The sequence below is a fragment of the Ochotona curzoniae genome, unplaced genomic scaffold, assembly GCF_017591425.1.
Source record: "Ochotona curzoniae isolate NIBS_2020 unplaced genomic scaffold, NIBS_Ocur_1.0 contig_3255, whole genome shotgun sequence".
In the NCBI taxonomy this organism is placed as follows: domain Eukaryota; kingdom Metazoa; phylum Chordata; class Mammalia; order Lagomorpha; family Ochotonidae; genus Ochotona; species Ochotona curzoniae.
Genome location: NW_024465777.1, coordinates 5,835,646 through 5,851,002, shown reverse-complemented (window position 1 = coordinate 5,851,002; position 15,357 = coordinate 5,835,646). Strand labels below are relative to the sequence as shown.

The following is a 15,357-nucleotide window of genomic DNA, read 5'->3' as shown; positions in this document are numbered from 1 at the left end:
GGCAAATTCAGTCTCTGATTCTGGCCCATTCTTCTGTTTAAAGCTTGAACTGTGAACTCTTCTAATAACCTTAAAAAAAATCCTTCCAGTTGGGGCCAGTGCTGTGGCACAGTAGTTAAGGCCTCTGCCTGCAGTACCAGGCACCACTTTAACGCTACACTTGGTTTTTTAAAGATTTATTTGTTTTTATTGCAAAGTCAGATATAGAGAAAAGAGAAGAGAGAGAAGATCTTCTGTCTGATGATTCACTCCCCAAGTGACCTCAATGTTCAGAGCTGCACCAATCCAAAGCCAGGAGCCTGGAGCCTCCTCCAGGTCTTCCAAGTGGATACAAGTTCTCAAGGCCTTGGGCCGTCCTTGACTGTCTTCCCAGGCTACAAGCTGGATGGGAAGTGGGGCTGCCAGGATTAGAACTGGCACCCATATGGGATCCTGGCATGTTCAAGGCGAGTGCCTTAGCTGCTAGGCCATCACACCAGGCCCACTGCTACACTTCTAATCCAGCTCCTTGATGCTGTGTCTGGGAAATCTAGAAGATGGTCCAGGTATTTGGGCCCATGCTCCCACATGGGAGACCCACAGAGGCTCTTGGCTTCTGTCTGGCCTAGCCCTGACTGTGGCTGTGGCCATTTGGGGAGTGATTCAGCGGATGGATGGAAGATCTCTCCATCTGTATTTTTTTTTTTTTTTGTAACCTTGTCTTTGAATAGATAAATAAATCTTAGAAAAAACGCTACTAGTTTTTTTATTATTATTATTATTTTATTGGAAAGGCGGATATACAGAGAGGAGAGACAGAGAGGAAGATCTTCCATCCGATGATTCACTCCCCAAGTGAGCGCAACGGCGGATACTATGCCAATCCGAAGCCAGGAGCATCTTCCGGGTCTCCCACTCGGGTGCAGGGTCCCAAAGCTTTGGGCTGTCCTCGACTGCTTTCCCGGGCTACAGGCAGGGAGCTGGATGGGAAGCGGGGCTGCCGGGATTAGAACTGGTGCCCATATGGGATCCCGGGGCGTGCAAGGCGAGGACCTTAACCACTGTGCCACCGCGCCAGGCCCGCTACTAGTTTTTATTGCTGAACAACCTCCGACCTGTGGTCTCTCCTTAAAGCTGGATTTTCTATGTATTTTATCTTTTGCTTCAGATTTTCACTTCTATTTTGAAAGGCAGAGTTACAGAGAGGCGAGAAAAAGTAAATACTTAAAAAAAACCCCCAAACACCAAAAAATTAGTAATAGTCAAGATTTTCTTTTAAACTTTTATTTATTCCTAGGCCTGGCGCGATGGCGTAGTGGTTAAGGTCCTTGCCTTGCATGTGCTGGGATCTGATATGGGTGCCGGTTCCCATCCAGCTCCCTGCTTGTGTCTGGGAAAAGCAGTCCAGGACAGCCCAAAGCATTGGGACCCTGTACCTGCTTGGGAGACCCAGAAGAGCTCCTGGTATAGCTTCAGCCGTTGCAGCCGCTTGGAGAGTGAACCATGAGACGGACGATCTTCTTCTCTGTCTCTCCTCCTCTGTATATCTACCTTTCCAATAAAAATAAATAAATCTTAAAAATATTTATTTATTCCTGTTGGAAAGGCAGATTTAGAGAGAGAAAGAGCTACAGAAAGATTCTCTGTCTTCTGGTTCACTCACCAAGTGGCCCCAATGGCCAGACCTGAGCCGATCTGAAGCTAGGAGCCAGGAACTTCCTTTGGGTCTCTCACATGGGTGCGTGAGATCCCAGTGCTTGCTGATGGAGGATTAGCCAGTTGAGCCATTGTACTGGCCCCATAAAATAAATCTTAAAAAAAAAAAGAAAAAGGGCATCTATTCTTTTTTTTTTAAAGATTTATTTTTATTGGAAAGGAGGAGAGACAGAGAGGAAGATCTTCCATCCGATGATTCACGCCCCAGGCGGCAGCAACGGCTGGAGCTGAGCCAATCTGAAGCCAGGAGCCTCTTCCGGGTCTCCCACGCGGTTGCGTGTATGGCGAGGACCTTAACCACTGCGCCATTACGCCGGGCCCAAGGACATCTATTCTTTAAAAGATTACTTAGTTGAAAGGCCACATTGATCTTCTGTTGGCTGATTAATTCCCAGTGAACACATTGGTGAGGGCTTGGGCAAGCCAAAGCTGGGAGCCAGGACTTGCATCTGGGTCTCCCCTGTAGTGCCAGGGCCCCAAGAGCGTGGGCCATCTTTCTTCGCTTTTCCAAGTAGGAAGCTGGATAAGAAATGAAGCAGCAAGGCCTTGAACTTGCATTCAAACGGGATGCTGGTGTGTCAGGTGGCTGTGTAGCCTACTGTGCCACAGCACCAGCCTCAGAGTCAAGAATTCCTATGTGGGATAGTTAGAAGAGTGTGAATGTTGGAGTTCCATGCCGTTGTTTTAATCTCGGCAGTGCCACTTAAAAGCAGTGGGAATTTGGGTTACTTTGAGCCATTCTCCACCTGTTTATATGTAAAATTTTCATGCTAATCCTGTCTATTACAGGGTAGTTAGAAGGATTTAGATTATTGTACATGAAACATTTAGGCTAAGTCCTGGCACATAGTGTGTCCTCACTCTATGCTAACTTGTCAGTGTGTGCTGGTCACTAGGTGAATTTCTTGCGTTAGCTATACAACCACCTAGCTGGGTTGAGTTCCCAACCTCGTCCCAATTTCAGCACAAGAAGCTTTGGTGGAGAAGGGTTCAGCGAGACCCTGAATGCAGGTGGTTCCGGCAGTGTGGCCTCAGTGAAGCCAGTAACCTGTGGCACGTCTCCCTTCCCTACCTGGTTGGTTTCTGCTGCTGACACTTTGTCAGTGAAAGAATTGCCTGTAGGGTCAGACTTACGACACACCAGATAAGGCTGCCACTTGGGATGCCTGCATCATGTGGCACGGTGCTGGTTTGAGTCCTAATTACCCAACTTTGGATCTGATTTTCTACAGTGTCTCCTGGGAGGCAGCTGATGATGGCCTGAATGAATGACTGGGAGAACCGGAGGGGGTTCTTGGCTTCTGCCATGCCTGGCCTGACCCTGCCTGTTGGCAAGCATTTGGGGAATGAACCGGCCTCCCTCTGTTACTCAATCTTTCAAATTGTGAAAAGTAATCAAATGTTTAAAACAAACAAACCAAAAAGTTATTGCCTATGAAATTTTTCTCTTTTTCTAACTTTTATTATAAAATTTTTGTGTTTTAGAACAGTAAGCCTATATCCAGTTGTTTGTCTTACTAAATAGTATTTTGATGGACTCATTCTCAATTGCACATATCCATAATTACTTCAGCATTTTTCCTTCCAATATAAAAAAGGACATATGCTTGCTTAACTATTTCTCACACTTTACAAAATAAGCATTGGTTCCTTACAAACATGAAAACCCCAGGTTAGCACAGGTTTACAAGTACAAATGCCGGAAGCTGATAGAGGCCTGAGGGTGGACATAGGCTCCTGTGGCTGATGGAGACTGCCCAGGGCCGGAGCCTGGTGGAGCTGAGACAGCTGTGTCTGGAGCAGTTCCTGTAGGAGAAGAGTGAGGGCTCACTGTTGCTGGGATCCCATAGTGCTGAGGTCAGGAACACGGTAGAGACTTGGTCCTTTTCCGGCTCCCCTTCCCTCGGAGCAGCACCTTCATGATGTGAGGCTTCCGTTCATGCCCCCAGCTGTATGCTTACATACCAGTGCTTCAGTTTTGTAACAGAGAAGTGTTTCTGTTTTAATTAATTAATTTTACTTTGAAAGACCGAGAGAGAGAGAAATCTCCTATATGCTGGCTGACTCTCCAAGTGCCTGTGTAATTGTGCTTGGCCAGGTTGAAGCCAAGTGGCTGGGAACTCAGTCCGTGTCTCCCCTGTGGCTGGCAGGGCCTGCCTGCTTGAGCCATTCACGTGCTGCCTCCTGGAGTGCACGTCGCAGGAAATAGGATCTGATGTGGGTTCAGGTGGCATCCTAATCACTGCTCCAAATACACTCACTGAGATTTGTTACTTAAAAAAATCCTTTTTGGTTGTTTTGTTTTGTTTTTGTTTTTTAATTGGAAAGGCAGAAGATATACAGCGAGAAGGAGAGACAGAGAGAAAGATCTTCCATCCGCTCTTTTGCTCCCCAAATGGCTGCAATGGCCAGAGCTGAGCCTATCCAAAGCCCAGAGTCAGGAGACTTCTGGATTTCCCATGCAGGTGCAGGGTCCCAAGGCCTTGGTCCATGCTCCACGACTTTCCTAGGCCATAAGCAGGGAGTTGGATGGGAAGTGGAACAGCCGAGACGTGAACTGGCACCCATATGGGATCCCGACACATGCAAGATGAGGATTTAGCCACTGAGCCATTGCACCAGGCTCTAAGAAATGCTTCTTACTCAAAGAGTTTGGATGCCATAGTACCTGAGGGCTTTTCATTGTAAAGAGACACAGTTCAGGGCAAGTGCTGTTCAGTGTTACTCATACTGTCAAACCTAACTTTTCTCTTCCTGTAGTTATCCATATTGGTGCACCCGGACAAAAATCAAGATGATGCAGACAGAGCCCAAAAGGCTTTTGAAGGTATTTGTAAATTTACCTGCCTCTGAGAAATGTAATGACAATGCAAGGGACTAAGTGTTCCTTGTTGTAGATCAAGAAAAGAATGTTAGTTTGCCTTCTGCTTCAGGAAGCTGTGATTATCACTAAGACACTTGGCATTCCCCACTGCTGTTTAGGAATTAGATCTTAACTTTGTTAAAAATTTTATGTGTTAATGCATAAGATGGCTTTTTTGTTTGTTTGAGCATAAGAAATGTTGGAAATAATTGATCACAGAATTAAGTTTAAATGTGGGTATATTTAGACTTGAGTGTGTATTTGTTTTCCAAGGCTCTCACTGGTATAATTGTACTTTTTGAAAAAAGAATTAGCTTACCAAGAGTAAATGACTTAAAACTAGGAAATGCTCTTAGCACAAGTCTGTTTGCACTGCCTGAGTGCAGTTCAGACTTCTGGAGGGTGTTTGCAGAAACAGTTAATTTCAATGTTTTGCATTAGCTGTGGACAAAGCTTACAAGTTGCTACTGGATCAGGAACAAAAGAAGAGGGCCCTGGATGTAATTCAGGCAGGAAAAGAATACGTGGAACACACTGTAAGTATTTATAGTGCTGCCGTGTGTATTCTTGCATGGCAAGGGGATGTACCAGCAAGCCTTGGGCACCTGGCAGGAGGGGGGCTGTTTACATAGCAACGCCTTCCGGCTGAGCTTGTGACTACTGTAGTGATTTCCACCGCTTAGCTGTGGAGATGAATAACAAGTGCCTAACTCTGTCATTCACCCCTAAGAGAAGAGTTCTGGGTAAGGAGGCATGGTTAGGATGCTGCCCCAGAGCTGTGGTATGTGTTCTTGCTCCCCCCCCCCACACGTGTTGCCTCTTCTCAAAACAAAACAGGGAGCAGCCATGGTGATGCTTGACCCTTGATTCTTATTCTTGCCTCGTGAAGGGTTTGGCACAGGGACTTGAGTAAGGCTGGCCGGGGGGGTATGAGTACTTTTTTTTTTAAGTAGGAGGAGTGACATGTCCATATTAAAACAGGGTTGGGAAGGACTCAACTGAAAGAAATTCAGTTACAGCGGGAGTTCTTTACTTTGCTTGTGGGGGCATTCCATAATCTGCCAAACCTGGGAAATGTTGACATGGCTTGCTGGAGGTAAGAAAGGTCTTTTAAAAATTTTTTCTTAACTTGCTGCTGCAGGAATCTTGAGGCTATTTGTAAAAGCTACTTCAGTGAATGTAGATGTGACATTTTCACTTGGAGAGCTTTAGAATCTGAAGCAGAACTTTACAACCAGTAGTACTGGATGCAGTGGAGAGAAGGAAGCTGAGCACCACGAGGAGATGCAGGGCTGAATGTGGCTTGTTCATGTGCTGGAAATGATACTGATCGGCCCTATCCTGGTAGAAAACAAGAGTACCTGGCCCTTGTCTTTCGATGCTGTCCTCCCTGTTGCCTGTAAGGAAGGCAGCAGTAGGCCTTTGACCACTAGGGGGCAACAGGGGCTTTCTGAGCTTAGAAGGCACTCGGCTTTCTGCTGGTGTGACGGACTGATTATATCTAATATAGAAGTACCATTCTTATGTGAATGGGTATCCTGTTGAAATTCTTTTCGGATCTCAGTAAGTGGCCAAAGTGATTTAAAAATATCAGTGAATGTGATATGAGAATTATTGAATTTAAGGAGGTTTCACAGTAAAAATGATCAAGAACGCGGTTGTGGAAAGCAAAGCAGTTGCTACTTAATGCTGCTTCTAAAACGTGAAGAGTACTTTTTCTTTGCCATGAGCACCTTAACCACAAGCCAGACAAGATAAATGGGCAATGTATTCAACATCCCAAAGGATCTTCGGACCTGGCATGGAGCTGAGAGTTGCCCTCCTCTGGCCCCCTTTCATTTTTACTGCTCCGTTGGATTTTAGAGGAGCTTGAGAAAGGCTGCATGGTTCCCGGTTGCCCTTTGTTGCATTGCTGTCTGGGGGAGAGGGCCAAGGCTCACATTATGTCAGTGTGAACTTCCGGTTACATCTGTGCCTTTAGAGAAAGGAAAAGCACCTGCATGTGTGTATCTCAGTGGGTGTTTTCCAAGTGTGGCTTCTCCTCCTTTGATGAAAAAATTCTTTTTAGGTGAAAGAACGAAAAAAACAACTGAAGAAGGAAGGAAAACCTACAAATGTGGAAGAGGATGATCCTGAGCTGGTGAGTTCAATTTGGACAAAGGTTGCTTGTCTGCTGACTGCATGGGAGACCTGGGAGAAAGCAGCTGTGTGGTGACATTAGAACATAAAGCATTGTGGGCCCAGCAGCGTGGCCTAGTGGCTAAAGTCCTCGCCTTGAACCCGCCGGGATCCCATAGGGGCGCCAGTTCTAATCCCGTCAGCCTCGCTTCCCATCCAGCTCTCTCCTTGTGGCCTGGGAAGGCAGTCGAGAATGGCCCAAAGCCTTGGAACCTGGTACTTGCGTGGGAGTCCTGGCGGAAGTTCCTGGCTCCTGGCTTTGGATTGGTGCAGCACCAGCCATTGCAGTCACTTGGGGAGTGAATCATTGGACAGAGGATATTTCTCTCTGTCTCTCCTCTTCTCTATATATCTGCCTTTCCAATAAAAATAAATAAATCTTAAAAAAACAAAAACAAAAAAAGAAATAAAGCATTGTGCATTCACTTTTTTTTAATGTGGGCTATTGCATTTTCTTTGCGTATACATCTGAAGTTTGCAGCTGATTGTAAAGAAATTGTTATTGTTTCTGCCTTTAAGATTTATTTTTATTTTTATTTGAGAGGCGGAGTTACAGGGAGAGGAGAGAGAGAGATCAAGAGAGAGAGATCTTCCATCTACTGATTCACTCCCTTGATGGCCACAATTGCCAAAGCTGAGCCAGTCCCAAGTCAGGATCCTGGCGCTTCTTCCGGGTCTGCCACGTGAGTGCAGAGGCCCAAGTACTTGAGCCATCTTCTGTTGCCTTCCCAGGCAGTAAGCAGGGAGCTGACTGAGAAGTGGAGCAGCTGGGACGCGAACCAGTGCCCATGTGGGATGCTGGCCCTGTGTGCAGCTGATTTGAGGTGTTATCAACGTAGTCTAGAGATGCAGGGGCTGTGTGAATTGTCTGATTTGGGGGAGTCGGTGAAAATGTAGGTGGAGAAATAGAGTTGTCCTGTTATGTGGCCTTCAACAGCGTGGAGGCAGGTGCACGTGGGTGCTGAACGGCCTTTACTGTCTGTACCTCCACTCCCTCAGCCCAAGGGTTGCTAGCTTCTTCCACCATTGCTGTGTCTGTGAGACTTACCCTTTCAGTTACCAAGACAACAGATTTTACCTGCGGTAAATTACTAAATTCTCCCCCTTTAAATAATTTGTTTGATTTCCATCTCTTGATTGGACTCTGACACAGACCTCAGCACTGGGCAGCCATTCCCTGCTCTGACTCTAACTTCTTCCGTTACAGTTGTTGAATGAGTAGGCACACGGTCTGCCTTCCAAGGGACTGGCGATGAGTTTACCGAACATTTTGCTGTAGCATGACAGAGTTCTCTGACCATTGGAGTCCTATTTCTGCCTCCATGAACCCCATTTTGTGGTTGTAACTCAGAGAGGAGGAGAGACAGAGAGGAGGATCTTTCGTCTGATGATTCACTCCCCAAGTGAGCACAACGGCCAATGCTATGCCGATCCGAAGCCAGGATCCAGGAACTTCTTCGGGTATCCCACACGGGTGCAGGGTCCCAAGTCTTTGGGCCGTCCTCCACTGCTTTCCCAGGCCACAAGCAGGGAGTTGAATGGGAAGTGGAGCTGCCGGGATTAGAACTGGTGCCCCTGTGGGATCCCGGCACGTTCAAGGGGAGGACTTTAGCTGCTAGGCCACGGTGCCGGGCCCAAACATAAATAAATCTTAAAAAAAAAATTCAAACCATGTCTCCCAGTTTGGGTTTCAGGGACCCAGCTGCTTCCCAGGGTCTGCATGAGCAGGCAGTTGGAACTGGGAGTGGAGCCAGGATTCACACCCAGGCACGCCGAGAATGAGGGCATCCCAAACGGTATCTGCCAGGCCAGATGCCAAGAGCTTCTTCCAGGTCTCGCACGTGGGTGCAGGAGCCCAAGGACTAGAGCCATCCTCCACTGCTTTCCCAGGCCATAAGTAGTGAGCTGGATCAGAAGTAGAGCAGCCAGGACACGAACCCGTGTCCATAAGCGAACCTGTCAGCACAAGTGGAGAGTTAGCTTGCTGTGCCACTGCACCAACCCCAGAGTTTGAAGATGTACAAGGTATTGCAATGTTCATCCCAGACTGTTTCATCCATTTGCTATTTGTTCTGACGGGCCTGAGGGTTGCCACTTCGGGTTCACTGAGCAGTGCCTGCTGGGAACAGCATTGGAGAAGTGACAGGAGGGCGGGGCTCCCTCTTCTCCATGTGTTGTCCTCTGCTCCAGTGTCTCCGATTTTAGGTTATAGACTGTTGAATCTGCATGGTAGAGTTAAAATACTTCATGTCTGGGTGACAAGAGCTTAAAAGTTACGATAAGAACATAAGCTGTGTTCTTTATTTTTTTCTTAAATGTTTGATTTATTGAAAGCCAGAGTTAGAGATGGCGTCAGTGGCTGAAGCCAGGAGCCTGGAACTCCACATGTGTCTCCCACACGGGTGGAGAGGGGCCCAGTCACTTGGCTTGTCTTGCACTGCCTTCCTGGGTTCATTGTGGTGAGCTGGATTGAAAGTGGAGCAGCCAGGACTCAGACTTACCCATATGAAGTGCTGGCATCTCAAATGGTGGCTTAATGTGCTGTGCCATATTGTTGTCCCTACTTACATTCTTAAGAGTTCTTGAAAGTTAAAAATTAGAAGGTGGTGGAAAAGGAACTGTGATTTTGTTGATTTGTCTAATGGGCTATATTATTTCCTGTCAGTTGTTTTTTTTTAAAGATTTTATTTATTTTTTTTAATTGGAAAGTCAGATATACAGAGAGGAGGAGAGAGAGAGAGAAAGATCTTCTGTCCAAGTGAGTGCAATGGCCGGTGGTGCACTGATCTGAAGCCAGGAGCCAGGAACTTCCTCCAGGTCTCCCACAAGGGTTCGGAGTCCCAAGGCTTTGGGCTGTCCTCCCCTGCTTTCCCAAGCCACAAGCAGGAAGCTGGATGGGAAGTGGTGCTGCCGGGATTAGAACTGGCGCCCATATGGGATCCTGGTGTGTTCAAGGCGAGGACTTCAGCCGCTAGGCCACAGCGCTGGGCCCTGTCACTTGATTTTTAATTCTTGGGAATTCTGATACTGGTCTCTGTATGACTGTTGTGTATTAGACTTTATAAAGGGTCTCTGTTTAGTCTATGTTGCCTATTACAATGTATTGATTGGGATATAAATTCAGTACCTGCCCTTGAGGCCCAGAGTGCTAGGGTTTGGGCAAGGTTGAGATTTCTCTCCTGCCCTGTGTGCAGGTCTGAGGGAGGAGAGCTGCTGGGGCGGCGGCTCCGTATGCTGATGGCCCTCGGCGTCTCCGTGTGCCTCTCTGTGCGGCTCGGCTGGAGCAAGTCCAGAGTGTCCCCTGCCCTTGCCTCCGAGTGCACAGCAGAGCAGGGGTGAGAGGCGAAGGAGGTGCTGCTCCCTCACACTCGCACCCACAAGGCCTGCAGGTCACAGCTGTTTGAATTTTTAAATTTTTTGTTTGTTTTGTTTTGTTTTTTAGTTGGAAAGACAGATTTACAGAGAGGAGAGACAGACTGCTGGTTCAATTCTCAAATGGCTGCAATGGCCAGAGTTGGTCTGATCCTAAGCTAGGAGCCAAGAGCTACTTTCAGGTCTCCCATGTGGGTGCAGGGGCCCAAGGCTTTGGGTCATCCTTTACTGCTTTTCCAGGCCATAATCAGGAAGGTGAGTGGGAAGTGGAGCAGCCAGTCATGAACCAGCACCCATATGGGATGACACTGCTTGCAGGTATAGGGTTAGTAATTGAGCCATTTTACTGGCCGCGTGCCTCCTTGCATGTCAGTGGATGCATTTTAATCACATGACTGTACCTGGCTCTGGGAAGCTGGGCCAGGCAGGGCTTTCCGTGGCTTTGTGCTCGATGCAGGATGCAGTGAAGAGAAGTAGTAAATGGCTCTGCCAGTCAGCAGGTAGCTTTGTGTCTTGTCTTGTGCTGGGCTCCAGGCCTGGAGCGAAAACAAAGAGCGGAACTTACTTTTGAAGTTTTTTTGGGAGAGCACCCTCCCAGATCCCCAGTGCTGGAGACTGGGAGCTGGATTTCTCCTTTACGGAAGCTTTTCACCACAGCTGGGCTCAGCCATGTCCTCTGCCAGGTAACAGTGCAAGGGCCTGGTAGGCGAATGAGCGGTTTGGGTTTGTCTCTCCAGAGAGGCAGCATGGCTAAGTGGTTTGTTCAGTAGCATTTTGTTTCTGTAGTTTGCCCTCACCTGCTTTCACCCTGGGTTCTGACTGAAATGACTCCATTGCAGTTAGTACAATCTGCATTTTGATTGTCTTTTGTTCTTAATTCTCTTACAGTTCAAACAAGCAGTGTATAAACAGACCATGAAGCTCTTTGCTGAGCTGGAAATCAAAAGGAAAGAAAGAGAAGCCAAAGAGATGCATGAAAGGTACATGCTCACATCTTCATTTTAAAATATTTACTAATAATTGTCATATATTAGAAAAGCAGAGAGACAGAAAGAGACTGACAAATGTCCTGTGTGCTCGTTCACTACCCAGACGCCCCAGAACAGCTGAGATGCAGCCTGGCCGATGCCAGGAGCCGGGAACTGAAGCTAGATCTCCCACGTGGGTGGCAGGAGCCCTGTCGCCTGCTCCTGCCGTCGCCCGCTGCCTCCCAGAGTGTACACTGGCAGGAGGCTGGAGCAGAGGACAGTGGTGGCTGAACCAGACACTGTGGGATGGGATGTGGGCGTCTCAAGTGGCATCTTCACTGCTCTGCCAAACGCCATCCCATGCCTCAAAACCGGATGAACATGATAACGGAATTGGGCAGTGCGTCATTGCAGAGACGCTCTCAAGTAGTTAGTGAAACAGCCAGCTGCTCCATCATGAAACTCACAAGTTTTCTGTGCCTTCTGGGAAATACTGAATAGTATTTCCTGTCCCTATGGAGCAGCACCCCCAGGAGGGCTGTGTGGCGTGAAGTTGGCAGAGTGATCGAAACCAGAGCCTGGGAACCAGTGCTCTGCCAAGTACCCGGGCTGTGCACAGTGGACACTTAGGAGAGGGTCACCGCTCGGAAGCAGGCGCTCCCTTGGTGGCCACAAATGCCAAGGATTTCTGCAATTTCACGTTGTCAGTTATTTAGCAATAACCAGATTTTTAAAAAAAGATTCATTTATTTTAGTGGAAAAGCAGATGTACAGAGAGGAGGAGAGACAGAGAGGAAGATCTTCCAGCTGATGATTTACTCCCCAAGTGACCGCAATGGCCGGTGCTGTGCTGCTCTGAAGCCAGGAGCCAGGAGCTTCTTTCCGGGTATCCCACGTGGGTTCAGGGCCCCAAGGCTTTGGGCCGTCCTTGACTGCCTTCCCAGGCCACAAGCAGGAAGCTGGATGGGAAACGGGGCTGCCGGGATTAGAACTAGCGCCCATATGGGATCCCGGAGTGTTCAAGGCAAGGACCTTAACCATTGTGCTGTCACGCTCGGGCCCAATGACCAGATTTTTTTAGTTGTGTGAAATGTCCTTGTTTTGAAATAGTTTTTGTTTGTTTGTTTGTTTATTTTGAAGTTTCTTTATTTTAAAAAATTTGTTTAAAAAGCCGAGAGATCTTTTCTTCCACTGGCTGTTTCTCCAAATTCCCACAGATGGCCAGAGTTGTGCCAGACTGCAGCCAGGAGCCAGGCACACCACCTGGGTCTTCCAAGTGGGTGCAGGGAGCTACGTCCTGTGAGCATCAGCTGTTGCCTCGCAGGGTGCACCGTGGCAGGGAGCTGCACTCAGAATTGAGGCCAGGGCTTGAACTCAGGTGCTTTGCCTAGAGCAGGTGTCCCAGGCAGCAACCCAGCTGCTGCCCTTGGGATGGGGTTTTGTACAGAGATCTTGTTGAGCAAGAATCTGGGCTGTTACAATCATTTTTGTGAAATAAAGTGTTTTTTACCTTGCTGCGCTCTGTCCAAGGCCCCAAACTTATGTTTGTTCACTGGGCTTGGGTGACCTTGGCTGTCTTTGCCCAAATCTAGAATGGGACCTTCATGAGGAGGCTTTGAGCCTGCTCTAGGCAGCCTTGTTTGTAGGTTGCCCCCAGGACCTGCTTCTGTGCGGAGTTCCTGTACCTCGCAGGGCTAACACAAACCCCCCGCGTCCTGTGAAACTATGCTTTGGATTTCCCTCCAGGAAACGACAGAGGGAAGAAGAGATTGAAGCTCAAGAGAAGGCCAAACGAGAGAGGGAGTGGCAGAAGAACTTTGAGGTAAGTCTCCAGGATGGACAGAACTGGTTCCAGAACCAGGGAATCTAGTCTTGGGTCTTTGTATGCTTGACTGGAGTAAACAACCAGAGCGCTTCTGGGGGGAAGGAGCTGTAGGGCACAATCCTGGTCTTGGCGTGGCCTCGGCCAGGGCGTGTGGATCTGACGGGACGTGTTGTGCGTAGTAGGCACAGCCGCCAAGCAGACTCAAGAAAAGTGGGTCACCGTTTCACGTAGGTGAGCACGCAGCAGCCCCTGCCCGGAGGGCAGTTAGTGGAAACCAAGGTTCTTTTTTTTTTTTTTTTAAGATTTATTTTATTTTTATTGGAAAGGCGGATAAACAGAGAGGAGAGACAGAGAGGAAGATCTTCTGTCCGATGATTTACTCCCCAAGCGAGCACAGTGGCGGATGCTATGCCAATCCGAAGCCAGGAGCCTCTTCCGGGTCTCCCACATGGGTGCAGGGTCCCAAAGCTTTGGGCCGTCCTTGACTGCTTTCCCAGGCCACAGGCAGGGAGCTGGATGGGAAGCGGGACTGCCGGGATTAGAACTGGCACCCATATGGGATCCCGGGGCATGCAAGGCGAGGACTTTAACCACTGCGCCACGGCGCCGGGCCCAAAACCAAGGTTCTTATGACCCCATGTACTGTCTAAAGGGAAACTTATTTGGATTTGATTCTTCTTAGATATTCTGGTTATAAGCTTCAGGGTTTTGGCCAGTTTCTAGATTGGGGTGACATTTGGTCTTTTGTAGGATTTGAATCTTGGAGTATCAGTGTTGATGACTGGTTTTGTCTCACTTCTTATTTGAAGAGAGTGAACCTGGGAGAGGTAACCCCTTGGAGATGAGTCTGAGGTCGAGATCCTAATTGCCCCCTCCACACCGTTCTCAGATGCTGCCTGGCTTTGGGGCATGCTTTGTGGGTTTGGGGGTCAGCAGAAGGGTGTAGCTGTCAGCAGGGCTGGCCCACTGGCTCTCTGCCTGGCTTTGGAAACAGGATTTAGCCCCTCTGAACATCAGCACTAGCAGCCCATGCTATAGTCAACCTTTGGTGATGCTGAGCAAGCAGGACCTCCTTGTGTGGTGGTGTTTCTCAGTGTGCCCTCTTTGAGCCTGTGACACATCCTGCAGTCTCAGGCTTGTGTGGCACTCTGCAGCACCGTGGAAGTAGGTGGGCGGCCCTGCTCTATTCCACTTGCTGTGGAACTTCATTGTGGGGCTGGCCTGGGCCGTGCAGCAGGAGAGTGGCTGAGCGGGCAGGCTCAGGCCCCTCCTCCTGGTCACTGCTCTCCTCACCCCACACTTCATTTGCTCTTAGGAGAGTCGAGATGGGCGTGTGGACAGTTGGCGAAACTTCCAAGCAAACACCAAGGGGAAGAAAGAGAAGAAAAACCGGACCTTCCTGAGACCACCGAAAGTAAAAATGGAGCAGCGTGAGTGACCACCTGGGGTCACGGCCATGGACCCTCCCTCGCCGTTTCCCCCCTGCTTCGAAGGACTCATTCTTTTCTCCCCTTTCCACCCCAACATAGAGTAGTGTTTGCTTTTTAGTTCATTTTGTTTTCAATATAATTTACTATCAATCAGAGTAATTCTTTTGTACATTAAAATGAGGGGCTCAGTTTAAAAAAAAGACCTTCTCCCTTTCCTCCCGGACCCCTAGAACACCCAGGACTGGAAAGTACCCCCAGGTGCTGCCTTCTTCCCCAACGCCTGTAACTTAATGTTTTGTACTCCACCGCGCGTGATGGATGTGATGGTTAGAAAGCTGTGTGTACACTGTGGAGGTCATCCCATTGAACAGCCTGCTGACAGTGGTGTCACGTGACGAGCCTGGGCTGCCTCAGGAAGGCTCCTCGCTTTGGTCACTTGCTTCTAAAGCCCACCCAGGTCACAGGAAGGCAGAGTGGGCAGAGAGTATGGTTATTTGATGCCCTTGTGCCCCCTGGTGTCTGGCCCCTCCTCCCATCTCACTGACCAATCAGTGGCATGACGCTCAGCCACCTAAGCCTGTTCACTTTCCAAAGAGCTAGCCATCCTCCATCCAGTCCCATTGTGTCCTAGCCTGTCTGCTTTCACTAGTAGTAAGATTCTTTATGTAAAATAAAATTTTATACTGAAGTCCTGGATGTACTCTCCCTCAGGTGTCATTCAAAGGTGTGCTAGACAGACCTGATTTCTTAAGGTTTGCTTGTTGAGCCCTAGTGTCTTCATGTGCTGCGTGGAGGGTGCGATCCTGCAGCAGCTCTGGAGGGAGGTCAACGTGATGCGTGGGAGTGGTGGAGGGCAGTGACTTCTGTGGGCAAGGCAAGCACTGTTTGAAATGCAGGAAAACCTCCAGTTTATATCCTGCTCAGATGTCCCACTTGCTCTGAGAGATGGGACCAGGCCTCGGGGAGAGGCATGAGGGAGAGTGTGGGCTCTGCTGGGCCGCTCCCGGTCTGGAAGGCACATAGTCT

The 15,357-nt window shown here is 48.6% G+C and overlaps 1 protein-coding gene across 1 annotated transcript in view; it reads left to right on the top strand.

Annotated features, from left to right (window-relative positions):
• DNAJC8 (DnaJ heat shock protein family (Hsp40) member C8) overlaps positions 1 to 15,019 on the top strand; it is a 29,625-nt gene extending 14,606 nt beyond the window's left edge. Inside the window, exons 4-9 of the mRNA XM_040979701.1 lie at positions 4,456 to 4,522; positions 5,000 to 5,094; positions 6,627 to 6,698; positions 10,997 to 11,088; positions 12,823 to 12,898; positions 14,217 to 15,019. Of these exons, the coding sequence (XP_040835635.1) occupies positions 4,456 to 4,522; positions 5,000 to 5,094; positions 6,627 to 6,698; positions 10,997 to 11,088; positions 12,823 to 12,898; positions 14,217 to 14,339 (525 nt within the window). The 3' untranslated portion in view covers positions 14,340 to 15,019. The remainder of the gene's footprint in view (positions 1 to 4,455; positions 4,523 to 4,999; positions 5,095 to 6,626; positions 6,699 to 10,996; positions 11,089 to 12,822; positions 12,899 to 14,216) is intronic.
• Positions 15,020 to 15,357: the final 338 nt, after the last annotated feature.